This window comes from Nothobranchius furzeri, chromosome 19 (genome assembly GCF_043380555.1).
Source record: "Nothobranchius furzeri strain GRZ-AD chromosome 19, NfurGRZ-RIMD1, whole genome shotgun sequence".
Taxonomy (NCBI): Eukaryota; Metazoa; Chordata; class Actinopteri; order Cyprinodontiformes; family Nothobranchiidae; genus Nothobranchius; species Nothobranchius furzeri.
This window is the reverse complement of record NC_091759.1, coordinates 22726781-22753249: the sequence shown is the minus strand read 5'-3', so window position 1 is coordinate 22753249 and position 26469 is coordinate 22726781. Positions and strand designations below refer to the sequence as shown.

Here is a 26469-nt window from a genome sequence, read left to right as displayed (position 1 = left end):
TTCAGGTCCAGATAGGAACATCTCAACACAGGAAGTGAATCAGCTGCTGGGCCGTCTCAACCAGGAGTGATCTGCAGGGATGTGGATGCCCAGAAATCTGAAGGTGGTGACAGTTTCTGCTCGTTCTCCACTGATTGGGAGGTGTGTGGACCCAGTGGCGGAGCTTGATATGTGCAGTATGTGCGGCCGAACAGGGCGGCAGTCTGCAGGGGGCGGCATTTAATTTCCTTTTTTTTTTTTTCTTCTAAAAAAATTGTTTTAAGCATCAACCAATACATAAACAAAACATAGAAATTGCATGTTCTTAATAATAGTGATGATAATAATACTATTTCTGTAATAAAAGCACAACAAAGTGTAACCCATATCAACTACTCCCTGTCACATGACCCACGTCAGCTGATGTGAGGTCCCTCTCCTGATTGGCTCCTTCCACGTCGCGGCAACAATGAAAGCTGGCTGTGGGGGAATACTTCCGGGCTAAAAACAAAGCGTTTTTCTCCCCTCAATTCATTTATACTTTCATTTTACCTCAGCGGTAAGTGTTCTTAACATCTACCAATAACACCCTTTTACTTGTCAGTGACCAGTCGATCGTTTTCGCTATAAAAAATGACCTTGTTCGGCGGAGTTCCCACCGCGAGCAGAACTCCGGTTCAAAAACGCTGTTTTTGAAACACTTTTATTTACTTAAGCACTTTAATGGGCTTAACTTAAAACCAAGAGCAATCGAATGATTATTGTTATGTGTTGCCTTGAATTCGGCTATGTTGTCTGTCAGACAGTTGCTTTCCTTTATTGTTGTTTTTGTATTTGTTTGTAGCAAACGCTACTGGAATGTATAGATTAAGCTACGTAGCCAAGATGACTAATAACTGACCTGTTGTACATTCGTGATATGTTTACCGGTAAACTGAATCGAACTTGATGTGCTAATGAACGTTTCTCTGGCCTACAGGTCAGGTTTTTTTCCCCATGTTGAACTGATCTTCTTCATATTGAAGTGGCGAGCTGGTAGGACCATTCTTTCTTTTTGGAATCGGGAAATGAGCTATTATTTACCCCATGAAAAACGAAGCGGCAGCGGGCTGCTGGAGGTGCCCTGCTAGTAAGATCCCGTTTAAACTGAAAACTGCCATAAAATAAAAACTATAATAGCTAGAGCGTTCTTTTTTTAGCTGAAAGTTGAGACTCTCGCCTTTCAGCACATCTGTACTGTACAAGTCGATGATGCCATCATGTTGCGTTAAGTGTGTCTATTTCAGTAGAACTTTGACAAGTGGTGAGAAGGTGGCCAGGAGCTGGATGTTGTATTCAGTCAGCAAACGTTGTTATATATAATACACTCCACGCAATTTGAAACAAAGTTGTAGGTGTAATGTTTTTTCTTGTGTGTGTGTGTGTGTGTGTGTGTGGGGGGGGGGGGGGGGGGGGGTCACAGGGGGATCTCGCACAGGGCGCCATTTAGGCCAGCTCCGCCTCTGTGTGGACCCTCCTGTGTTTACTGAAATCCATTTTGAGTTCTTGGTCTTCTGGATGTTCTGGATCAGGTTGTTTCCTGAGCATCAGAGCCACACATGTACCCGTCTCAGGGGGGGGTCCCTATAGCTCCAGCTGTTTGGTGATGAATTTCTGTGATGATGAGCATCCTCTCTCAGCTCTTCCTGTTCTCCAGCCGGTGACTGGATGTTTTTTTTGAATTCGCCCTAAATAAGGAAATAATTTCTCAACCATGATCTTGTTGTGCTGCTGTAAACATTTTAATTTCCACACAGCCCAGTGATCTATAGGGGATTCACAGAAGGATGCTTTACCTGCTTTACCTGTGAGGAGTGGGGTGATGGCGTCCTCAGTGGACTGTGTGGGTCATGGGAGGCAGACGCTGATGAGCTGGGAAACAGACCGCTCCAGGCCCTCCCAGTCACAGACATCAGGCTGTATGTCTGCAGTCATGGGGATGTCTCTGGCAGTTTTGTTTGGGATGATGATGACGATGACGACAATGATGATGATGATGATGATGATGATGATGATGATGATGATGGAGGCCTTCAGACATGGGGAACGTTTGTTAGAAAGAGGATCCCAGCCAGATCCTCGGCACATGCTTGGACCACCGCTCTGGGGACACGGTCAGGGCCGGAGGCTGTTCTGGGGTCCACCCCTCTCAGGTTTCTCTTCATCTCTGCTGCTAGACAGAGAGAGAGAGAGAGAGAGAGAGAGAGAGAGGGTGGAGAGCTAGAAGCAGAGGGCAGAGGTGACTTCAGGTGTGTGGTTGTGACTGTGAACCAGATTTACAGTAGCTAACATGCTGGAAACCATCAAAGAGGACCTCTAAACCTGCTGAGTCGTCCTCTGAAGTGGATTAAACCATCTCTGGATGAATTTGCTTCTCTGCAACATAAAACTTGCTTCTCTCTAAATCGAAAGTAATGAAAGAACTGATGCAACAGAAACGACACCGATGCATCAGGGCTTCCACACCTCAGCTACTTTTCTTTGGTTTGTGTCTGAAACACGAGGCTGAGCAGAAACGAAGACACGAGTCCAGCTTCATAATAAATAAATGACCCGAGTGGATTCTGGTAACCGGGGGGATTTTATTCAGGTGAAAGTGTCTCGCTGTGGGAATCATTAACTTCATATCAATCCTGTTGTGTTTCATAAGCAGGTAAACTCCCAGCATGCTTCTGTGAATCCCCTGAAGTCCCCTGGGGGGGGAGGGTGTTATAAAAGATTTACAGCAGCACAATAAGATCACGCTTGATAAACGATTTCCTTATTTGGGGCGAATAATAATATAAAAAAACATCCAAGCATCGTCTGAGGGAAGTTAGAGTGAAAACGAAGAAAACACAACCCTGTTCTGGTTTTCTAACAGAGCCACAGCGCCACCGTCGGCTCTGGTTGGCACGTTTAACAAAAGGTCATGTGATTTACTGGAAACTGAAGCAGAAAGGGAAAAGTTAGGGGATCATCAAACCTCTCCGAGCGGAGTGGATTTGCTGCTCTTGGCTGACATCTAGTGAAACCATCACCGTGGAGAAGTGGTTTAGGACCATGCTGACATGTTTCGGTGGTTTGGAGATCAGAGGTTATGCGTGCTGGAGCGCGATGCAGATACAGGAAGTCACCAGCATTCATGTGCACAGAAGTGGCAGAAGTATGAAAACCACAAGGCCACTTGGGTGTACACCAAACCCACCGAAACCAACCTGAGCTGAACTCCTGCTGCTGCAATATTACCAGATGTTTGTTTGTCAGATTTAAACTTTTGCAGAAGCTAAATGCAAACTTTTTGTTTTGCTATTTTTATAAAACCGATGGTTGTGAGATTAAAGCAGGCGAACAACCCTGGCCTTTTTAAGTCTAAATCCTTTTTATTCAGGAAAGCTTTAAATCACAGTGATGGAAACTTTTATCTTCTCATCTGGCCTTCGCACCTGATTTGCATGTTCCTAATGTTTTCTTTAGATTTTTGTCTTTATGTGATCTGTTAAGCACTTTGGATGTAGTTGACTGCTTTAGAGGGCTACATGACCAATAAATGAATGAATGAATAACACCAGCAACATCCCACTGACTCACACTAAATCCTAAACCAGGTCAGGATGTCGGGGTTAAGGGATGTGAGGGATGATGTCACCTAGAACAGGAAATGAAACAGAACAGAGTTGTGATGAAGAGCACGAGGAAGACCAACAGCAGTCCAAGTGTTTGGTGTCATCACCACTCAGCCAGCCATCCACGTGATTTCCTGTAAACCTCCAGCTGGTGAATCTGCAGCTACTGAAGACGCGAATGAAAGACCACGAGTGCCCTCAGGTGGAGATAAACCATAACTGAAGCATGCACGAGCTGCGTTGCCATGGAGACTGACATGATTACATCATCTTGGCTGGATTAGAGTGATCATGTGACCTGTTAGAGGAGTGACCCTGCTTCAGACAAGGAGCAGGGTGAGTGAGTGAGTGAGTGAGTGAGTGAGTGAGTGAGTGAGTGAGTGAGTGAGTGAGTGAGTGAGTGAGTGAGTGAGTGAGTGAGTGAGTGAGTGAGTGGGTTTGAGATGGTGCAGCTGTGACACCCAGCGGGTCCCTTCTCCAGGTGTGTTTTCTGCAGATATTCTGGTTTCCTCCCACAAACCAAACTCCTGCATTTAGAGTAACTGGGGCCTTTACAACTTCCATTCCTTTCAAAGGTTCTGGAAAAAGTGGTGTATTTGCAACTGACGGAGTTTTTGCATGCAAATGATATTTGTGAAAAATTCCAGTCAGGTTTTAAGAAGGCACATAGCACAGAGACTGCACTGCTCAGGGTCTTAAACGACATTCTTTTAGCTACTGACTCTGGTGATTTTGTGGTTCTGGTACAGTTGGATTTGTCTGCTGCCGTTGACACCGTGGATCACGGTCTCCTGATTTCACGGTTACAAGAGTCTGTTGGGATTAAAGGAGTTGCTTTGGACTGGTTTAAGTCCTATTTGGCTGAGAGGTCATTTTGTGTATCATTAGGTGGCTTCACGTCATCTCGCTCGCCTCTCGTATGCGGGGTTCCTCAAGGCTCGGTGCTGGGCCCGTTGTTGTTCTCTCTTTATTTGCTACCTCTGGGTTCTATTTTTACGAAACATGGATGTTCTTTTCATCTTTATGCAGACGACACCCAGGTTTACATTCCCGTTAAACGTGGCCTACCCAATTCTTTAGATCCTCTTCTAAACTGCCTTGATGAGGTTAAAACCTGGATGTCTGTAAATTTTTTACATTTTAATAATGACAAGACTGAGGTCATGCTTTTTAGTCCCAGTGTGTCCAGTGGCCCATGTTCTGCTGACCTTGGTTCACTAGCCCTATTTTTGAAACCTGTAGCGACCAGTCTGGGAGTCCGGCTTGACGGTGATCTGCTTCTGGAAAAGCCAGTTTTTATCAGTTAAGGAGGATCGCCAAGGTTAAGCGTCTGCTCTCAAGTCATGACTTTGAGACGGTGATTCACGCGTTTATTACATCACGCCTTGACTATTGCAATGCACTGTACCTTGGTCTTCCTCAGTCTCACCTCGCCCATCTTCAAATGGTGCGAAATGCAGCAGCACGCCTATTAACGGGTTCGAGAAAGAGGGAGCACATTACCCCAATTTTAGCTTCGCTGCACTGGCTGCCTGTGGATTTTAGGGTCCAGTACGAGGTTCTTTTATTGGCTTTTAGAGCTGTACATGGCCTTGCTCCGCAGTGTCTGTGTAAACTTTTAGTTACTCACCCCCCGTCTCGGTCACTGAGGTCAGCCGACCAGTTTCTCCTGGAGATGCCGAGAACAAAGAGAAAGCTCAGGGGTGATAGAGCTTTCTCAGTGGCAGCTCCAAGGTTGTGGAATGCACTCCTAATCCAGATTAGGATGGTTTCGTCACTGTCGTGTTTTAAATCGCTTTTAGACTCATCTGTTCTCAGTTGCTTTTAGTTCAGTTTGAGAATGCATCTGTTTTAGTAGCTTTTATGTCAGTTTGATATGTTTGTTTTTATCATGTTTTTACTTTGTGATGAACTTTTTATCTTGTTTTTAGAATTTCTGGGGAACTTCTGTTCTTTTTGGCTTGTTAAGCACTTTGGTCAGCTTTTATGCTGTTATAAAGTGCTTTATAAATAAAGTTGACTTGACTTGACTAAATCATCACCAAATGTGGCTGAACTGGTGATCTGTTCTGTTCAGAGCAAAACTTCCCGTTTTCCCAGTGACCCCTGGAGCATCCGCTCTACGTGACCCTGAGCAGGTGTAAGCAGGTAAAATGAAGTCAATATCTGTTCTATTGGTTCAGCACTCTATAAACAACAAAGCCTGCGTGCTCAGTGTGTCACACAGTGATGTTAATTAAAGACGGATAGACAACAAGAAGCCAACTTAAAACAAAACCATAAACACACACACACACACACACACACACACACATATATATATATATATATATATATATATATATATATATATATATACACATACATACACACACACGTATATATATATATATATATATATATATATATATATATATATATATATATATACACACACACACACACACACACACACACACACACACACACACACACACACACACACATATATATATATATATATATATATATATATATACACACACACATATATATGTATGTATATATATATATATATATGTATATATATATATATATATATATACACACACACATATATATGTATGTATATATATATATATATATATGTATATATATATACACACACAAGTACATATATATATATATATACACACACACAAGTACATATATATATATATACGTGTATATATATATTAAAGAAACAGTCAGATGTAATCATATATATGTGGAGATATAGGCCATATGTAGCAAGACATTACATAATATGAAAAATTACCCATTTAGTTAACCAATTTTAATCATTAAAAATATGACTAAATGTATCTATATGTACAGTATTATACCATCACATATCTATATATAAAACATAATTTTATATACATCTGTATTTATGAGAAGCAGCACTTATGTACTACTACAAATATTGCAATATATTATAAAGATACATAATTATATATATATATATATATATACATAGATATTGATTGATTGATTGATTGATTGATTGATTGATTGATTGATTGATTGATTGATTGATTGATATATGACAAATATATTTCAGTGGTATATTATTTCTTATATGATGGGTCACTTACATAAATTTATACCGCAATATGTTCGCCAATATATGAAAAGCAGCAGTTCCTTATGTATTACTACATATATCGCTGTTACGCTGGTATATTATCTAATATATTTCTGACACCTCAGATTTTCCTACAGTTTTGCATCCATGTATTGCTTATCAATGTATGGTTACATATACTTTTCTTACATAAGGGATTGCTCACACCAAACTGGGCAAAAGGGCTTTTGTTCACCCTGTTTCGTCTGTATAGAACAGGCTGCAGGAAAACTGGAAATTAACGAGTTTATCTGCTTGAATACATTTAAAACCAGACTGAGAGCCCTTGAGACGGATTCCCTGTGTTGTTCCCTTCTGTAATTTTGTACACAACATGTCTGAGTGGCTAAAACATTTGTAACTATAACTTTTGCTGCCTCTTGGCCAGGACTCCCTTGAAAAGTTTTTTAATCTCAATGGGATCTTCCTGGTTAATAAATAAAAAATAATTTATTTACTAGTCCTGCAGACTGAAGGACAGAAAGGATTTTATCAACCGTTTGCCTCAGTGGACGCTAGAGGGCGCTCTAACACAGTCATTGTTAGCAAAAAGAGCGCAGTGACCAGAAACGGTCAGCAGATGGCGCTCTACACCTCTCATGGAACCTGGTCCACATGTTCTCCTGAGTTTCGGTTTTCTATTTGGACAAAAACATATTATAAATCAGAGGAGGGGTTCTTGTGTTATTCTGGAACCAACCACAGGTTGGTTATTAGTAAAATAAGATGAGAGAATAAGATAAGATAAAATAAGATGTTAACTTTGTTATTTTCTGGGAACCAGCATTCAACATGTTACTATACAGTTAGAAAAAAATCTTATCTTATATTATTTTTTAAATAGTAACATGGTTAGTTTAATAATCTATATCCTATAGTATCTCACATATTTATTTCTATGGTAAATGGCCTGTATTTTACATGGCATCTTCTAGAGTCCTGAAACCCCCCAAGGTGCTTTACAATACAATCAGTCATTCACCCATTGTCATTAGACATGTCCTGCCGGCAGGAGGCCCCAGGTCGACCCAGGACACGTTGGAGAGGTTACATCTCCAATCTGGTCCGGGAACGCCTTGGGGTCCTGCCGGAGGACCTGGTGGAGAAGGCCGGGGAGAGGACGCTCTGGAGCTCCCTAGTTGGGATGCTGCCCCCGCGACCCGGATAAGCGGAGGAAGACGAGCAGATATTAATTCCTTCACCTTCATTTCCAACACAACTCTGCTCTTTAGGGCTTGTAAAGCAGCAACAGTTTGTTTAAAACTGGTAACTTTATTTACAATAAAGCGTGTAATATAATACTGATCTCAAAACGCGTTTTCCAGCATTTTTCTTTATTTTGACTGCAGGTTAGCGGTGAAGCATGTATGGTAATACCATAAAACATAACAATAACATATTTTTACTTGTGTCACACTGAAAAATCAGCTTTTTCTGTGAGATTTCATTAAAGTAACATATCTGACTCACAACGGAGGGCGTACATGTACACCATGCAGCAAAAAGAGAACAAAGTGATGAAAGGAACTTTAGATGTTGAGTCCTTCTGTGTCCTCGCTGCATTTAGAGCTGTTGTCAGGAACTGGTGTTGCTAGGGAAGCCCTGTCATAGATTTAGTGAAAACCCTGAGCTGTGCTTATAGGGTTATGCAAACATGGCAGCAGAAACACAAATCAATCAAAAGCTATTAGTATGATGACAGGAACATATGCAAGCCATTAGAAAGAGTCTATGAATCTTGAGTCATTATTGAATCATTTTACTGCAGATTTGTAAACACATGACTCAAGACTGGAGTGTTGTCAAGGAGAGAGCTTCCTTAGCAACCAGAGCTGGACTAATTGTCATCATGTGACACAATGATGCTGAGAATAACAGAAAGAGGGAGACAGAGAGGGAGTGTGTTTTGTATGAAAGAGAGGGGGGGACTGATGAGTCACAGGAGGCTGATTCTGACGTAATCCTCCAGTTTCACCAGCTCCACATGGATGTTTCGGAGCCAACAGCCAGTTCCTGCAAACTTTCCATAAAACGTTGAAACACTGAATAAGTTTATTTGTGAGTGGATCGTCTTGTTACCCAGAATTATAGTTTTGAGATCAGTCAGTCAGAATTTTGGCAAGAATCATAAATTTCATGAAAAATGAACACAAAAAGACCAAAACAAAAACGTGCACTTCAGATTTGGCAACGTTTTAAAAAGAGAAAGGTTCACTTAGATAGGAAGACTTTTAAAATAATGTACCCTAGTGTGGATGTGGGCCACAGTTAAACAAATCTCACATTTCTTTATTAAAATGGCTTTAAGTTAGTTTTGCTTTCTTTATCCTGAAGTGTAGGATCGATATCTAATTCTGTAAAAACTAATTTTATTTCTTGTGAAATGTGGTTTCACTTCTATTTCTATGGTTTCATTTTCAGAATGAAAATTCTGCTTCTAGCAGACGCAGTTAATGCTGCTGATGTAACCTTTAATTCACCAGAACTCAAAACAGATTGGGGGAATCAACCCAAAAAAATAAAAAGTCCAAAACTGTAAACTTCTGTTCATCTAACGCACAGTGAGACTGAATAACAACTGTAAATAAGCATTAACGAGGCTCGTAATCACACAATAATCCTTATAGTGTAATCTCAGTCTGCAGGTTGCACAGAATGTGGTCTGCATCTGCAGACAGTCATAATTACGTAAACGAACTTTCTTTTCACGTCAATAAATGTCTGAAAATCTTCTTTAATTCAAATAATAGAAGTAATAAATTTCTATGTCTTGTCTGCTTCTTTCTCCCATAAATTTCCTTGCAGCTGAGTTCCACAAGTGAAGCATTTATCAGCAGCTTGCCATCAGTTTTCTCAACGCCACGGCGCTGCTGAACGTACGCATGCGCAGTAGTCCAAACATGTCTGCGGTTGGAACACAGTTTTTGACAGCAGTGGTCAACAGAAAGGATAACGAAGTTTCGGTGCCGCTTGAGTGGAATTATGCAACACTATCGGGATGGATTATTGATATTACAGGCAAATAATAGTAAGATATTAGTGGAAATCAGCACAATCGAGAATTCTAGTAGCGCTTTTGTCACGTGATCAAAACTGGCCAATCGGAACTAGCCAAGTCCTCCGGAAAAGTGCGTTCATTGTTCGGATTTTTTGCCAATTTAATCTTCAAATCTGCTGGAAAAACTAACGCGTTTTGCTGGATTTAGCTGTGGAGGAGCGGCTCTGAGGTAAAAGGACGACTCGAGGATGATGATGACGGTTTTGATGAATCGCCACGTGTTCAGTTTGATGAACTGTAGACTGTAATCTCAGGATTTCATCACATGACTCCCCTCCCCCACCCAGCTCAGGGAGTGGAGGAAGAAGGCGGACATGTTTGAGGGGAAATGTGTTGGTTAAAAAGTATCCAAGTGGAAGACAAAGAAGATTATTGGAAGAAAGGTTTTGCTCCATTTTTGGGATTTACCATTCGACTTCTTTTTTTATTCTAAACTGATAACGTTTTACTTTACAGTATTTAAAAATTTGTTTTAACTTTGATTTTAGGCAAAATAATTTTATTTAATGTAAAAAGTGACTAAGTGTCAAAACCAAGGCGATTTTAATCTTTCTATGTGGACTAAAACGATACTTGTCCTTTATCTGAGTGACATTGTGGTAGTCTGTAACCTAGGTGTGGGGGATGGGCGCCAGTGGTTAGGTAACCATCGTGTGGGCTTCTTATGCTTTTAGAATATAGTTCGTTTTAAAATATTTATACACTCAATTTTGATTATTTGTTATATTTACTATATTTCTTACTGTTGATTTTAATCTTGTTTTTGAAACCTCCATTAACATATTAGAAGTACGCCTATTTTAGGATGAAAAACACTTGTTAGGTCGGTTAACTGATTTAATACGTGTAAAATTAGTTTAGGTTGTTCTTACACTTAAATGTGGCCTATGAGGAATTTTGCTGTGTCATTCTTGTTCACGTGGCCTCGCTAACATGGTGGCTTCCTGTTGAATTTTCAGTTGTATTATTTAGTGTGCTGAAAAATGCTAATTTAAATTTTTAGACTTGAAGTAAGCACACTCATTCATCATTGTGGACCACATTCAGGCCTTGTTCTGTGGCAAGGTTTATATAATACGTTTTTACTCAGCTGCACTCGATATATACTTGAGTTAATTGTACTTTTAATCCAAGAGTTACTTGTTTTATTTGCGTCAGGTTGTTGAAGTGTACAGTTAATTCTTTTTGCTGTGTTGTTTCTCAAAGATGGCGGATGACCGACTGTTCTAGAAGAAAGACGTGAGCTCATGAGGGAGATGCCCTCTTCGCTGTGTTCGCGTGACCGAGTCAGAGAGCCAATGGGATTTCTAGTATTCAGATAGTAAGCCCGCGTTGCAATCGGCTCGACCAATCCCCGTTTTCGTCATGCATAAGTTGACGTAACATAATGTGAGAAAGAACACGGTGGTTGTGTTCCGTTTGCTCTCCGTGAAGGATTATATTCTGGAGCCAGTAAAAAGCTGCGTATCGGTTATACTGGATTTCCTGGACCAATGGTGTTGGGCAATGTTCTTGACAGGCAGGAAAAACGTACGAATGGGTTGGTCATGAAGCTTGTGTGCGGAGCTTCAAAAAGCAGTGGGCGGGGTAAGTTTGACAGACGTCTTAAGCGACGAATAAAAAAATCAGTGGGCGGGGAAATACGGTGGTTCTTCATCCAATGACGTGAATTGCGGGTTTATAAAAGACCGGGTGTAGTCACTCAGTCGCCATTTCAACGAGGTAGAGAGCGCGGTGTTCGTCTTAGTGGATTGTTAAAATAACCAACGACCAGAGACGGATCCTGGTTTCGTGTCCTTCGAAAACAATCCGGATCCATCCGGATGGATATGGCTGTTAACTCGCCTCTTGACAGGTATCTACCGGCTAAATAGACTCTCACCTTTCCATCGAAGGGATTATTTTTGGTATTGCCTTTTTTTCCTGTTCTCTATCGGTACCAACCCACTGTTTGCTTTAATACGATTGGAAGTCAGAGATGGACACCGGACGTGCATCAGGCATAATTTAATTTACCCGTTATTCATTTGGATTAAACTGGACTTAAATAGTAAATATTTTGGCTAAGAGAGCGAGTGCCGTTAGCACTACGCCTGCGCCATCTTCGGCTCTCCCCAGCCCTTGGCCGCTATCTCCCGCAGCTCGGAAGTTGGTGTTAGCGTTGCTAGCATTAGCATCACAAACTGAAGCTTTGTTTCAGACCCTTTAGACTGTTGGTCGCAGTTAAGAGTTAGATTAACATGTCACGGTCACTGTGTGTTTGACATGTCCGTTAAATCGGCGCCAAAAGTTTGTAGTACAAAGTACCCGGAGTCGTGTTTGACAAACGTCACAAAACTCAAACTGTATGTGTTACTGTGGAATGTTGAGTGCAGGATGTTAGCAACAGCTATTGCCGGTTTGTTGTGGTAGCCATGTGGCTGCAAGGCTTGTTGTGATCGTTGGTGCAAAGACTTGACTCATCAACAGACAACGCATCTATTAATGCTGCTATAAAACCTCATAAGTTATAAAATATGACTAAGAAAACCAGGAACAGTGTTAAAAGCCTGTTAATATCTGATTTTAGGTCTACTCATCTTGTTTTAGTGGTTGCCTAGATACAGGACCCTGTCACTCAAGTCAGACCATGTAGTTTTTTAGTCTCTCGCCTCTAAATTGTTTATTATTAAAAGGAATGATACTTTACAATTTACATTATAGCTAACATTTCATTAACTATATTTTTGTAAGTGCTTACATGGCTTGTTGTAAATAAAGTTCATTAACTATCAAATGAGTTTCCAGAATTTGTATCATTAAAAGTTTTTTTTCCTTGAAAGTTGAATAAAAATATTTAATGCATATTAAGTGTTCATTTTGAAGCACCGATGTTTGAGTCCAGGTGAGGGAAATGGACAACAGGTGAGGTTAAACTCAAACCCCAGAAAAGCGTGATGACATTACAAAGTTGAGTCTAGAAAGTACTAGTGCAAATATAACTACATTTAAGTTTTGCTTCTTTATAAAGACTTAATAAAAACTTTGCAAAGTGAGGTTCAGTAAAGTTTATAATGAAGTAATTTGACGCGCATCTTCAGGGACCAAGTCGATGTAGGATTTATTCTTTATTCTAGCTTTGGAGAAAATGTTAAATTTAAGATGCCTGTTAATGTCAACATTTATACATAAAATTTTAGAAAATTTCATTTTTTATATTGCACAGTACAGTCGTTTCACCGCTGTAGCCACGCCCACAGCCCTAGGGTTTATTCAGGAGTGGGCGGAGTTTTGGGTTGGAGTTATTGACGGGAGCATATAAAAGAGGAAGTGGCAGTCATGACTGTTTTAGCAGAGCTGAGATTGCTGCTTCAGCTCTCCCAGGCAGAGTGATGCATGTCTGGGTTGGGTTAGCCGTGTGACAGCATGATGGCGGCAGAGTGAACACAACAAAAACAAATCTACTGAAGAGTGACCATTTCTATTTTAGCCCTATGGAGAACCTTTTTCTGTAAACTAGGGTACTTCTTCACATGCATGTACCCGACTGCCTCAATAAAAATGGTGAGTGAAGTCAGAGTTGAAGCTTAGAGCTTATTGGCTCTTTGACTCTGTTCTTTGCAGCTCTCATTCTGGGATTGAGGCTGGCTATATGGGAATCATGGTGGACCACGGCTCTGGTGCAGCTGGAAAACGAATCCGAAAACCCTCACAGCTCTATGAGGGCTTCGAGAGTCCTGGGATGCCCCCTATTCACATGGTCCCCTCAGGACCCCCACAGCCCGCGGTAAAAGACCCAAACCGGCCGGGCAGGATGACCAACCAGCTTCAGTTCCTGCAGAAAGTTGTGCTGAAATCTTTGTGGAGGCATCACTTTGCCTGGCCGTTCCACGAGCCGGTGGACGCCGTCAGGCTCGGCCTGCCTGTGAGTACAAGTGTTGGTTTTAAAGGCGTATTAAATCCTAAAGTTAGCCTTAAACGTTTTAATCCAGATAAAGGGAAGACGTGGGTCCTTAAATGTTCTCTCTCTCTCCCCAGGACTACCACAAGATCATCAAGAACCCCATGGACATGGGCTCTATTAAGAAGAGATTAGAGAACAACTATTACCGCACGGCCAACGAGTGCATGCAGGACTTCAACACCATGTTTACGAACTGCTATATTTACAACAAGGTAAGCCCGACCGCATGCTGGTGTCTGCTGTTCTGCTGCTTCGTGTAGGTGGACCGACCCGAAGCATTTCTCTGGTTTTTACGGTTTCTTCATTTCCAGCCAACTGACGACATCGTCCTGATGGCCCAGTCGCTGGAGAAAGCCTTCCTGCAGAAAATAGCCCAGATGCCCCAGGATGAGATGGAGCTGCCGTCTCCTCTTCCACGCAGCAAGTCTGCAAAGTCATCCAAGAAGGGCAGAAATAATCCAGGTGTGCTTTTATACACGTGGAACAGCTGTTGGGAGTCTTAGACCGATCTGGTCGCTGATCTTTACTCTTGGTCTCCGTTTCAGGAGGAATGACGACAGCTCATCAGGTTCCAGCAGTCTCCCAGTCGGCGTACTCTCCCCCCACGCCGGAAACACCCGACTCCATCCTCTCCACCCCCCCACAGACGATTTTAGGCCAGATGCTGACCCCCACCTTCCACTCCGAACAAAGCCTTCCTGCCATCACTGCCATGCCCCACACACAGCCGACCGCTAAGGTAAATCCCGACTGGGTTTGTGTGTAGAGCTGACCGTTGAGTCGAGCTGAATAAAAAAAAAAACCTTTCATGGTTTTAATTTTCTGTAAAATCACAGAAAAAGGGCGTGAAGAGGAAAGCGGACACAACCACTCCAACAACTGTGGCTATGCCCATCATGAGCACCATGGGCGTCAGCGGAATAGGCCTGGGGCTCGGCGGTGGGCACGACTCCCCGCTGACGCTCACCTCTCTGGGGATGGACCACGGCATGGGGATGGGGATGGACATGGGTCATGGAGGCATGATGATGGGCGGCAAAGCAACAGCGGCGAGCAGGCGGGGGGTGAGCGGGCGCCCCATCAAACCCCCAAAGAAAGACCTGCCTGACTCTATTCTACCAACCCCGGTGCGCCGCGGTAAGCTAGGTCCTCAGCTGCGCTACTGCAGCGGCGTCCTGAAGGAACTGTTGTCCAAGAAGCACGCCGCGTACGCCTGGCCCTTCTACAAGCCCGTCGATGCCACCTCACTGGGTCTTCATGACTATCATGACATCATCAAGCAGCCCATGGACCTCAGCACCATTAAGGTACTGACGGACACACGGCTGACTGGACAGAGGACTGTTTTACTCTGAACCACATCTGAAACCAAATACCATCTTTTTCTCTGTTCAGAGGAAGATGGACGGCCGAGAGTACCGAGACGCCCAGCAGTTCTCTGCTGATGTTCGGCTGATGTTCTCAAACTGTTACAAGTACAACCCTCCCGACCACGACGTGGTCTCCATGGCCAGAAAACTCCAGGTAATCCAGATTAACAGATTAGAAACAGTTTAAAAGTCTTGGGTTGTGGTTGTCCTAAAATCTGACTGGTTCTCCTTCAAGGACGTGTTCGAGTTTTGCTTTGCTAAGATGCCTGATGAGCCTCCTGCACCGCCCAGCTCCTCCTCGTCCTCTTCCTCCTCCTCCTCGTCCTCCTCTGAGAGCGAGCTCAGCAGTGAAAGTGAGGAGAGCGACAGCAGCCCGAGTTCTGACTCGGAGGAGGAGAGAGCAACGCGCCTGGCGGAGCTGCAGGAGCAGGTTGGTCCGACGTCAGAGCAGGTCTGAGGAGATGGTGCTCTTTCAGACTCTCTAACGGTTTTCTGTCCCTTCAGCTAAAAGCCGTCCACGAGCAGCTCACCGCTCTGTCCCAAGGGCCCATCGTCAAACCCAAGAAAAAAAAGGAGAAGAAAGACAAGAAGAAGAAGAAAAAGGTTGATAAACATCGGAGAACAGATGATGATGTCATCGCCGTCAAACCCCCCAAAGTACCCAAAAGTTCCAAATCGAAGAGCAACAGAGGGCTCGGCTGTCCAGTGATGCCCGTGAAGAAGACCCAGAGCAAGAAAAGCAACAAGAGCAAGTGAGTGCTGCCCCCTACTGGGATAGACAGGAACTGCACGCTTTATCACTAACTGTCACCTCTTCCGGTCTGCAGATCTAAAAAGAGCAGCATCATGTTTAACGTGCCCCAGCCCATGCACGACCCCATCGTGAGCCACTTCGACTCTGATGAGGAGGAGGACACGGCGCCCATGTCGTACGACGAGAAGCGTCAGCTCAGCCTGGACATCAACAAGCTGCCGGGCGAGAAGCTGGGTCGGGTCGTTTACATCATCCAGTCCAGAGAGCCGTCGCTACGGGATACCAACCCCGAGGAGATCGAGATCGACTTCGAGACGCTGAAGCCGTCGACGCTGAGGGAGCTGGAGAGATACGTGATGACGTGTCTGAGGAAGAAACCTCGAAAGCCGTATGGTCAGTCGTGTTTTCAGCGGTATTTTTATGTGCCGGCGTCTCTTGACGTTTGACTTTAACGTTTAATTGGTTAAAAACGTTTTGTGACTTTCCGTTTGCAGCAAGTAAAAACAGTGCAGGGAAGACGCGGGAGGAGCTCGCTCTGGAGAAGCAGCTGGAGCTGGAGCGGCGGCTGATGGACGTCAGCGGTCAGCTCAACTCCGGGAAGAAACCTGCCAAGGCCAAGCGTGAGTCGGCCATCTTGTTTTACTACATTTTAAACAAAGATGTTGCTTCTTTAGCTGACTGCTTGTGTTTCCTCCAGCTGATAAACCGGCATCAGAAGCTCACACCCAGCCCTCGCGTCTCAGCGCCACCAGCTCCTCCTCGGACTCCTCGTCATCCTCCTCCTCTTCCTCCTCCTCAGACACAAGCGAATCAGATTCCGGCTGAATCTGATTCTCTCGTGTTTCTGTGTGACAGGAGGCCATGAAGGACTGAGATGGTTCTCCTGAGAGCTGCTGTGGAGGAGGATGGATCAGAGGAGATCAGCAGAACTGAAGTTGACTGAAACTGATGGAGGCTTCATCTCTTATTTCTAAAGATTGAAGCATATGTTGGAGGGGTGAGGGTGCTAGAGCCAGAGTCTGTTTCCATCTGGGTCATTCCCCTCCTCAGCGTGTCGTGTCTATGCTGCATAGCTCCGATGTACAGTTGTATAAATACCTATTTTCTTTTATAAAGAAGCCTTTTATGGAGCTTTTTATTCCCTCATTCTGGGAAACGAGTGAACCGTTTTGTGTGTTTAGTTAAAGGAGGGGAATGTGTGTGTGTGTGTGTGTGTGTGTGTGTGTGTGTGTGTGTGTGTGTGTGTGTGTGTGTGTGTGTGTGTGTGAGTGAGTGAGAGATTGGATGACTGTCGTGTGTGTGTGTGAGAGAGAGAGAGACCCGGCACCACAAGTGCATCCTTGTGAAGTTCCTCACCGTTTGGAGCAGAAGCAGCTTGTTCAGTAGAAGACGGAAGCCCGTGAGACGAGGAGCATCGTTGCGTCTCCGTTGGTCGCCGCTGTACAGAAACGCGTCGGAGTTCTACGTTAATATTTCTGTTCCCATGTTGGCTGTTTGGTTCTTCTATTACAAGTTCTCTGTAAACGTTGCTTTTTTCATTCTTTGTGACCAATCTGCTAATAAATTGTGAGGACGTGTCTTGTCCACTCAGCTGTGTCCAATAACATCTGTTCTTTTGATTATTTCAACGTTTTACTGCTTCTTTATTCAGAAGTTAACCACAATATTTAAGTTTTATGGCAGTGGATGGTGGTCGTGGTCGATGGAGAACAGGCCTTTATTTTGAAGGTACTAAGTGAGTTTTAGGAGAGTGTCCAGAAACTGGAGTGATGTATGTCTATTAAAGAATTAAAAACATAAGATATTCTGAAGGTTTAAGTTCCTTTAAATCTCAACCTGAGCAGCTTTATTTGGGTTTGAGTTTAAAACCAAAGCTTCAGATTTAAGCAGGAGTTTGTCAGAAAGCCTCTGTTGTTTCATCTGTATATAAATAAAGGTTGATCTGACTAATTTACATATTATTGCTTTTCATCAGTTACATAAATGTTTAAAGAAAATACTTTTTATTTTTTATCTATAAAACTTATTTAGTTTCTGTTTGCGGAATTACTTGTCACTTTGATCTTCCTCGGGTTTAATCGTGTCAAGTGAAATGTGTTACTTCCTGCCAGTAGTTTCAAAATAAAACTGGCAGACCGGGCCGGTGGTCGCCTTGGGCGCCCTCTGCTGGAGGGAAGCTGCCAGTCACCCTCTCTTCCTTCAGGTTAAAATAAATAATATAAATGACAGCTGAGACACGTGAGATTTAAAATATGTATTTTTAAATTATTGATTTTCTAAAAGGATTTTAAATAGAAATGAATGGTGAAACTGATTTATTACCCTCTGGCGGGCCGAATTAAAAGCTAACGTTTATATTTTATTAGCTAAATAAAACAGGTGAAATGTTTTACAAAAGTCCGTGTTTGTTCAGCCAAAATGTATTTGTTTAACTAAAACAAATATAATTTTATTTATCAGTCTGCTTTTCCCGGTTGAGCCTCAAATTACTAAAACGTATTAAAATTACTTTACCAATAACTGAAAAACCTTTAGGATGGGAGTGTTTAAAGATCAAACCATTTCCATCTAGTTTGCACAGCCCACATTAACTACACAGGACTCCGAATATGGACATTCCTGTGGGGATCAGGGGTTTTCTGCCCTCTTGTGGCGAGAAAGGAGAACTGCAGCATTGATGTCAAGTTGGCCAAGACATGTAGAAGGTTCGCTTCCTGTTGATGCCTTCAAAATAAAACAGATTTGACGCGAGAGTTGAGACATTTTGTTGACTTTAACGTTGTTTATTTCACTTAGTAAGCGGTAAAATATGCACACATTAAATAAATTACGATGACTAGCCTTCACCAACCTAGAAAACCGTCGTACCAGACTCATATGAAGGTTGACAAGGATTACACAGGTTAGTTTGTAATGTTTAATAATTTTATAAATGCTTTTTGCCTGGTTTTATATCGACTCAGACCACAGTAAAAAATACCAGAGAAACTACCGGCATGGTCCATCAAACTTGCAGAAAAAAAATCTTTTCTTGTTTCCAAAAAGCCTTCAGTATTTTATAAAACCTGGAATTAAAAGTTTATAAAACTGTCAAATATTTGTACTTATTAGATCTACAGAAAGTTGAGTTAACACGATTTCTCTTTTTCTCCATAGCTGAAGGACGAAGAGGAGTACTACCAACAAACGTCCGCTAGATGGCGCCAATCCGCTGGATATTAAAGGTGAGCAGTAACGATTCCATTCATTTTTACATAAACATGAGTGACTAATTTATTTACTTTCCTTCTGACATAAAACGTTGTTTCTCTGACTGAAGTAAAGAATCTTTTATTGTCATTTTTACAGCTGGGTTAACTTTAGTTGTGGGTTTGTTTAGCTCTACCTGTGTAAATGGTACAGTCTAAGGGAACCCACCTGGGTCATTAGGATAATTACTTGAACCTGTGCAGGAAGGAGGAAAAGCAGGTTGGTGTAGCTTTGTGCTTTTCATATTCGTATTTGTTATTTTAACTTTATTTGTGTCGAATGAACATTTAAATTAGGATCTTTCTCATTTTTGAACATAGTTTGTTGGTTTAGTTGTAAAACTGAACACTTGTTTCACTCCTGCTAATTCTCCACCACTTTAGTCGAGTTGCTACGCTCCATGATCACAGTTAGACCAAAAACAGGAAAAATAAATGATTTGAAGTTACACTAGATATACAGAACAGCAAACATGTCTATTCCTAACACCTGTGAGTTGATTTGAGCAATGATGATAAAATATATATAGATAGATAGATAGATAATCTTTATTGACAGACTCTTAGTTCCAGATAACATGTATATAAAACAACAGATCAATGAAACAAAATAGATAAAATAGAAATAAAAAGATAACAGCATAAAACTAAATTAAAATCTAAATGTAATTTAAAAACTTTACTATACACTGTTCCACACAAGGTTAACCACACAAACACTTCAACCAGTGTTTCCTTATACTGGACAAATAGCGACAACTGCTCACAGTAGGATCAGTGATTGCTGAAATTATACTGCTGGCAGAGCTATCCAGTCGGCCTGTAAAAGTGCTTTAAAAGTACAAACGCCTGCTGTTACAAACCTCTGACTGGCACTGCCCCCTCTGGGTATTTTAAGTATGATTCTTAAGGCATTGTTGTATGCAACTTGCAGCTTATTCATGCTGCTTTGATTGTAGGATGACCACAGTTGGGCTGTGTAGAGCGGAGTACAATATGCTTTAAATAAAGCCACCTTAACTGGAGGTGAACAAAAACCAAACTTACGTGCTATAGTATTAGCTTGTGCATACAGCTTACAGCACTGTCTGTGGATGTCAGCATCATCACGCATTTGATCGGTTATAAAGTGGCCAAGGTATTTCACATTCTCACACACATTAATATCACTATTAGACAGTTTGAACACAGGAAAGTTTAGCTTTTTATCTGCTTAGTTCTACATATCAAGATAGCACTTTTAACAGCATTATACTGAATATCGTACTGCACACCATATTCAGAGCAGATATTTAGGAGCTGCTGTAAACCAGTATATATATATACTGTATATATATAATAATAATAATGATAATGATAATATTGCACATATTCAGTAACTGAATGCAGAACATAAACAAACCCAGAGGAGTTCATGTCTGCAGACCACAGAATAAAAGTAACCTGGTTAAACAGGAACTAGTTAGTTAAATGAGATTAAACTGGTGACTGTTCTCACCCACTTTATGACATGGTCTGACCCCAGTCAGAAGTCTGAAACACATCAGATGTTTAACAGGAAAAGTGGAAGTTTGGGGTTTACAATAAAATATGTGTGTTTAAATATATTCTGGATTATTCATTTCCAGTATGTAGATGTAAAAACTGTCTTGGGGCAGCAGCAGCTCAGCAGGTAGAGTGGCTTGTTCAGTAATCGGAAGGTTGCAGGTTTGATCCTGACTCTGGACAGAGATTTCTGCTTTTGTGTCCTTGGGCAAGACACTTAACCCGCCTTGCCTGCTGGTGGTGGTCTGAGGGACCGGTGGCGCCTCTGTCAATGCGCCCCAGGGCAGCCGCGCTACAACGTAGCTCATCACCACCGGGGTGTGAATGGATGAATGATACTCTGTAGTGTAAAGCGCTTTGGTGTCCTCATTCTAGAGATTGTGTGTGTGTGTGTGTGTGTGTGTGTGTGTGTGTGTGTGTGTGTGTGTACACCAGATATCCCTCAGGATGACTTCCTGCTCAACACGACAAGGAGCAAAGGGTCAGCCTGAAGATAGGAGAGCTTTGATACGCTCCACTGAGTGTCTAAAAAAACAGACTCAGAATTCAGGATAAAAGAAATTTAACATCAAAACACAGATTTAGATTTAACATCAAATCTAAAAGTACAACCAGTGATTAGAAACAACACATTCATTTCCTCATCTTTCCTTTCAGGGTTCATTCTTGGTGGCTCCGGCTCTGGTGGCCCGTGGAGCTCCTAAAGCATCCATCATTACTTTGGGCAGCGTCGTTGCACAGGCGAGGAACCAGCAGGTGTGACGAGTCTCGTGTCTTTACTCCACATTCAGTCATAATTAGATGTGTTCCTGGTTATGGTTCAGAGGAAAAACAAAACGAGTTCTGATCTGTAGTAGTGCTGGAGCTCAGTAGGGCAATAAAAATGTCATCATGAAGTTTATAATAAAAACTCAAATAAGTTATTTCTTTATTTGTCCAGATTTAGGATTTGTTCTAACTGAGCTGTGTGAAGTTTCAGCATGGTCCAACAGATGTAGAAAAATAACTGTTTATAATAATAATATTAATAAAAATAAAACAATACTATTATTATTATTGTTATTATTATTATTGAGTTATTTTTCTACATATGTTTGTTGGACCATGCTAACGACTTTACAATAATTGTATTTTTTTTTATTATTATTATTATTACTGATTAAAACTGTAAAATGGTTTAATCGGTTCACAGGACATTGTTTTGATAGATTTTTAATCAATCAAATCTAAAAATGTGGTACAAATATTGTACTTTAGGTCTGGTTTCACTAAACTTGTCATAAAACCAGACAAGAGGAGAAAGATCAGTTTAGCAAGCTTCGGTGCAAACAGAAAACAAGTGTTACTCTGCCTCCTTGTGGCCACGATGGAAATATCAAGTTACCAAGAAAAGTAAAGGGCTCATTTCCTGTTAGTAACTTAAACATGTTTGGTTGGAGTTGAGACCTTTTGTTGATTTAAGACTTGTTTGGATCTCTTTATAACTAGCAAACTATAAACATATTAAAGTAAAAAATAAACAATAAAAAATGGTCGTAAAGGTAACAGACGCCCTCTAGCGGACAACTGAATATTACATAAACCACAAAAAACTGTCATGGCGGCTACCGCCAGGCTGACTGGTCGCCGGTTAGTTTAAATTTAACAGAGGTGCTTTTATTAGATCAAGAGCGAAATGGCTTGAGGAAGGTGAACGCAATACCGCATACTTTTGTGGACTTGAAAAAAGACGACAGGAGAGGAATTTAATTAATTCACTTATCATCAACAATGTAGAATGCACGGATACCAAAATTATTGCTGAAGAAGTTTATACATTTTATAAAGACCTCTATTCATCATCTAGTGGCAATGAATCAAACCTATTGGATAATATTACACATCTCATCCCAAAAATCAGTCAGGAATTTAAAATGATATGTGATGCAGAGATTGAGATTTTTGAAGTAGAGGCAGCAGTCAAACAACTTTCCGTTGGGAAATCCCCTGGTCAAGATGGTCTGACATCTGACTTTTATAAACATTTTTGGAATAATATTAAAGATCAAACAAGGACTCATCTCTTTGATTCTGAAGAATGGCAAAGATAAAAAAAATTCTAAGCAATCTAAGACCAATTACGCTCCTTAATGTGGACTACAAAATACTCGCTCATGTTGTGGCTAATAGGCTCAAAGAAGGTATTTTACAAATCATCAGCGATTCCCAATCTGGGTTTATCAGGGGTCGCTCCATACATAACAACATTAGGTTGGTCCTAGATTTGTTAGATTACAGGGACACAATTGAGGATGATGGCTTTGTTCTTTTTTTGGATTTCTGCAAAGCCTTTGACCGAGTCAACCATTCCTTCATGTTAGACACGTTACACCATTTTGGCTTTGGAACAAAGTTGTGTGAAATTGTTCAAACCTTATACAGGGATATTAATAGTACTGTACTGTTGCCATCTGGAACCTGCAAACATTTTAACATTGAAAGAGGCATCCGACGGGTGTCCAGCCTCCCCTCTTCTTTTTATCATGGTCGTGGAAATTCTCAGCATCATGATTAAGAATAGTCAGATAGAGAAATTAGATGTTTTTGGTAATTCATTAGCTATAATTCAACTGGCAGACGATACTACGCTCTTCCTTAAAAATAAGGAACAGATCCCAATTGCTTTACAAGTAGTTAGTTGTTTTTCAGAAGCCTCAGACCTTTATTTAAACATAGATAAATGTGAATTAATGGCCATTCATAATCATCCTCAAATAACTGCATGGCATACCTGTTAAAGATCAAGTCAAGTATTTGGGCATTACAATCTCAAAAAACTTAGAAACGAGAGAAAAATGTAATTTTGAGAGCTTAATTAAAAAGAGTAAAAGTATTTTAAACATATGGCTACAAAGAGATCTCTCAATTTTTGGTAGATTACTTCTATCCAAGATGGAAGGATTGTCAAGAATTATCTATCTGGTTTATTCTCTAAGAATTCCTCAAAATATTATTAAAGAAATTAACCAAAACAATTTAAACTTTATATGGAAAAACAGACATCATTATATAAGAAGGAATGACATCATCAAATCAATAGAGGAAGGGGGTCTCAATGCAATCGATTTTGATATAATGAATGGTGCACTTAAGTTAAAATGGCTACAAAATTTTATAAAGAATATAAATATGTTGTGGTTTAATCTTCCTGCTAAAATTTTCTCCAGTGTAGGCGGAATCCAATTGCTTCTTCAATGTGACTTTGAATTATCCAAACTCCCTATTAAGTTATCCAAATTTCATGAGCAAGTTCTACAATATTGGAAATTAATGTATACACATAACTTCACACCGCACAACACGCCAATATGGAACAACCGTTATATCCTGATTAAAAGGAAATCTTTTTTTTTAATGATTGACATCTCCATGGAGTATGGTCCATTTTGCATTTGATGGACCAGAATGGAGAATTTCTTAATTTTACGGCTTTCAATCGCAAATTTAACCTAACTTGTTCTTCTAAGCAATATGCCGAGGTAATCAAGGCAATCCCACCAGCTATATATGCTAATTTGAAAGGCACTTTGTTGTACTCTCGCCTTATTCCAATAATGCCTCCTTTAACAATTAAGAACTGTTCTTTTGTGGACAGGAACTGCAATAATAAAATCCTTAGATGTTGGCTCACTGACGTCCTCTTTCCCTTACCTCTTAGAAGACAGGAATTAGTACGTCAATTTAGTAATTCTGATGTTAAAAACATTAGATGCAACTATCTCAAATTCTCAATCCCTCCTAAAGCCAAGGAAGTTCATTTTAAAACTATAAACAGTATTTATCCTTGCAAAGATTTCTTGCAGTCTAAATTTAATATTGGAGAGAACGACTGTGCCTTTTGCACTTCTAATATAGAAACTGAGATACATTTATTCTTCACATGCATCTTTACCAAATGTTTCTGGGATAGTTTTCACTCGTGGTTAACGCATAACAATTTCATTATACGCTCCTTATCTTTTTCTGACATCAAGTATGGTATTATTTTGGAAAATAAAATGCAGCAATTCACTGTCAATGATTTGATTATTTTCGCTAAATTCTTAATACACAAATGTAAATTTGGCAATATCAAACCGATCTTTATTGTTTTTTTAAAAGAACTTGCATACTTTATGGATTGTCTTAAATTATGTAGTTCCAAGAAAGCCATTTGGCTCTATAACAATTTGGTGAATGTTTCCTTTACCCCTAATGTTGTTTGATGTAATATATATATTTTTTTTTGGTTATGATTTCTGCAGGTTGATATTGAGCTAGGTTAATATTATTGTTTCTGTTTGTACACCTGCTTTTTTTTTGTTTTGTCATGCTCAGAATTCAACTGTAAATACTGATTCTTATGTAAGCCTGTAAGCTTCATTGGTTAAATAAAACTTGTTTAAAAAAAGTTTATATTTAACTATATTTAAACAGCTTGTTTCCTGGTTTAATATTGAGTCCAATTACGGAAAGAACAGCGAAAGTAATCAGCAAGGTCTAAAAAAAACAAGTAGAAAAATATTTATTTGTTGTGTTCAAAAAGCTTTTGGTTTTTATTAAGTTTTGAAATCGCTAATTGTAAAATATGTAAACTACCATATGTATTTACATCTTAAAGATTAACAGAAATATATTTGATCGTTTTCCACTGTTTTTACAATTTTTTTTTATCAGCTCCAACAAATTGAAACAAGGAGCTGTGCCGCTGAATGTCCACCAGATGGCGCCGTTTCACCGTCTAGTAAAGAAAAGCAGACCCTTTCAGCCAGTGGAGACATAAAAATCCCTTCAGGACAATGAAGAGCAGTAGAAACTAATGTCGAGGAAAAAGCTAAAGCTAGCTTCTGTGTGATGAAGGTGAGTTTAACACTCTAGGCTCGTGATTTAAGACTTGTTTGGGTAACTTAAAACTAGTAAACTATAAACATTAAAGTAAAAAATAAACAATAAAAAATTGTCGTAAAGGTAACAGACGCCCTCTAGCGGACAACTGAATATAACATAAACAACAAAAAACTGTCATGGCGGCTATCGCCAGGCTGACTCTGGTCACCGGTTAGTTTATATTTAACTACTTTATTTAAACAGCTTGTTTCATTGTTTAATATCGAGTCCAATTACGGAAAAAACAGCGAAAGTAATCAGCAAGGTCTAAAAAAACAAGTAGAAAAATATTAGTTTATTTGTTGTGTTCAAAAAGCTTTTGGTTTTTATTAAGTTTTGAAATCGCTACTTGTAAAATATGTAACCTACCATATGTATTTACATCTTAAAGATGAACAGAAATATATTTGATCGTTTTCCACTGTTTTTACAATTTTTTTTTATTTATCAGCTCCAACAAATTGAAACGAGGAGCAGTGCCGCGGATGTCCACCAGATGGCGCCGTTTCACCGTCTAGTAAAGGTAAGCAGACCCTTTCAGCCAGTGGAGACATAAAAATCCCTTCAGCACAATGAAGAGCAGTAGAAACTAATGTCGGAAACTAAAACGGCCCCGTAGAACCAGAAATCACTTTTCACTCAGTCCCTGCTGACGGATGTTCATCTCCACCGTGTCACTGCCCTTCTCTCAACCTCACTCCTCTCTAAATATTAAAATAATTAAGATTTTATTTAATAAATGTAGTTCGGTTTCACTAAACACAGGAGCAAACCTGTTGAGTCAAACTGCAGCAAGAAAACAGGAATGTGAGAAGTGGAGTCACCGTTTAATCATGGCAGTGGAAACAGCACAGTACAGATGAAACTAGATAAGGGAG

The 26469-nt window shown here is 40.6% G+C and overlaps 1 protein-coding gene across 2 annotated transcripts; it reads left to right on the top strand.

Moving 5' to 3' along the window:
• Positions 1–329: 329 nt before the first annotated feature.
• On the top strand, positions 330–17497 carry brd2a (bromodomain containing 2a). 2 transcript variants are annotated; one of them, XM_070547581.1, is made up of 13 exons: positions 330–538; positions 959–1108; positions 13430–13730; positions 13844–13981; positions 14081–14231; positions 14315–14508; positions 14606–15076; positions 15165–15293; positions 15375–15569; positions 15644–15891; positions 15967–16286; positions 16388–16513; positions 16591–17497. In XM_070547581.1, the coding sequence occupies exons 2-13, from the start codon at positions 1047–1049 to the stop codon at positions 16716–16718; spliced, it is 2463 nt and encodes an 820-aa protein (XP_070403682.1). In that variant the 5' UTR covers positions 330–538; positions 959–1046; the 3' UTR covers positions 16719–17497. The 2 variants fall into 2 exon arrangements, with proteins under 2 accessions (XP_070403682.1, XP_015829496.3); XM_015974010.3 differs by lacking the exons at positions 330–538; positions 959–1108 and adding an exon at positions 9639–11681.
• Positions 17498–26469: the final 8972 nt, after the last annotated feature.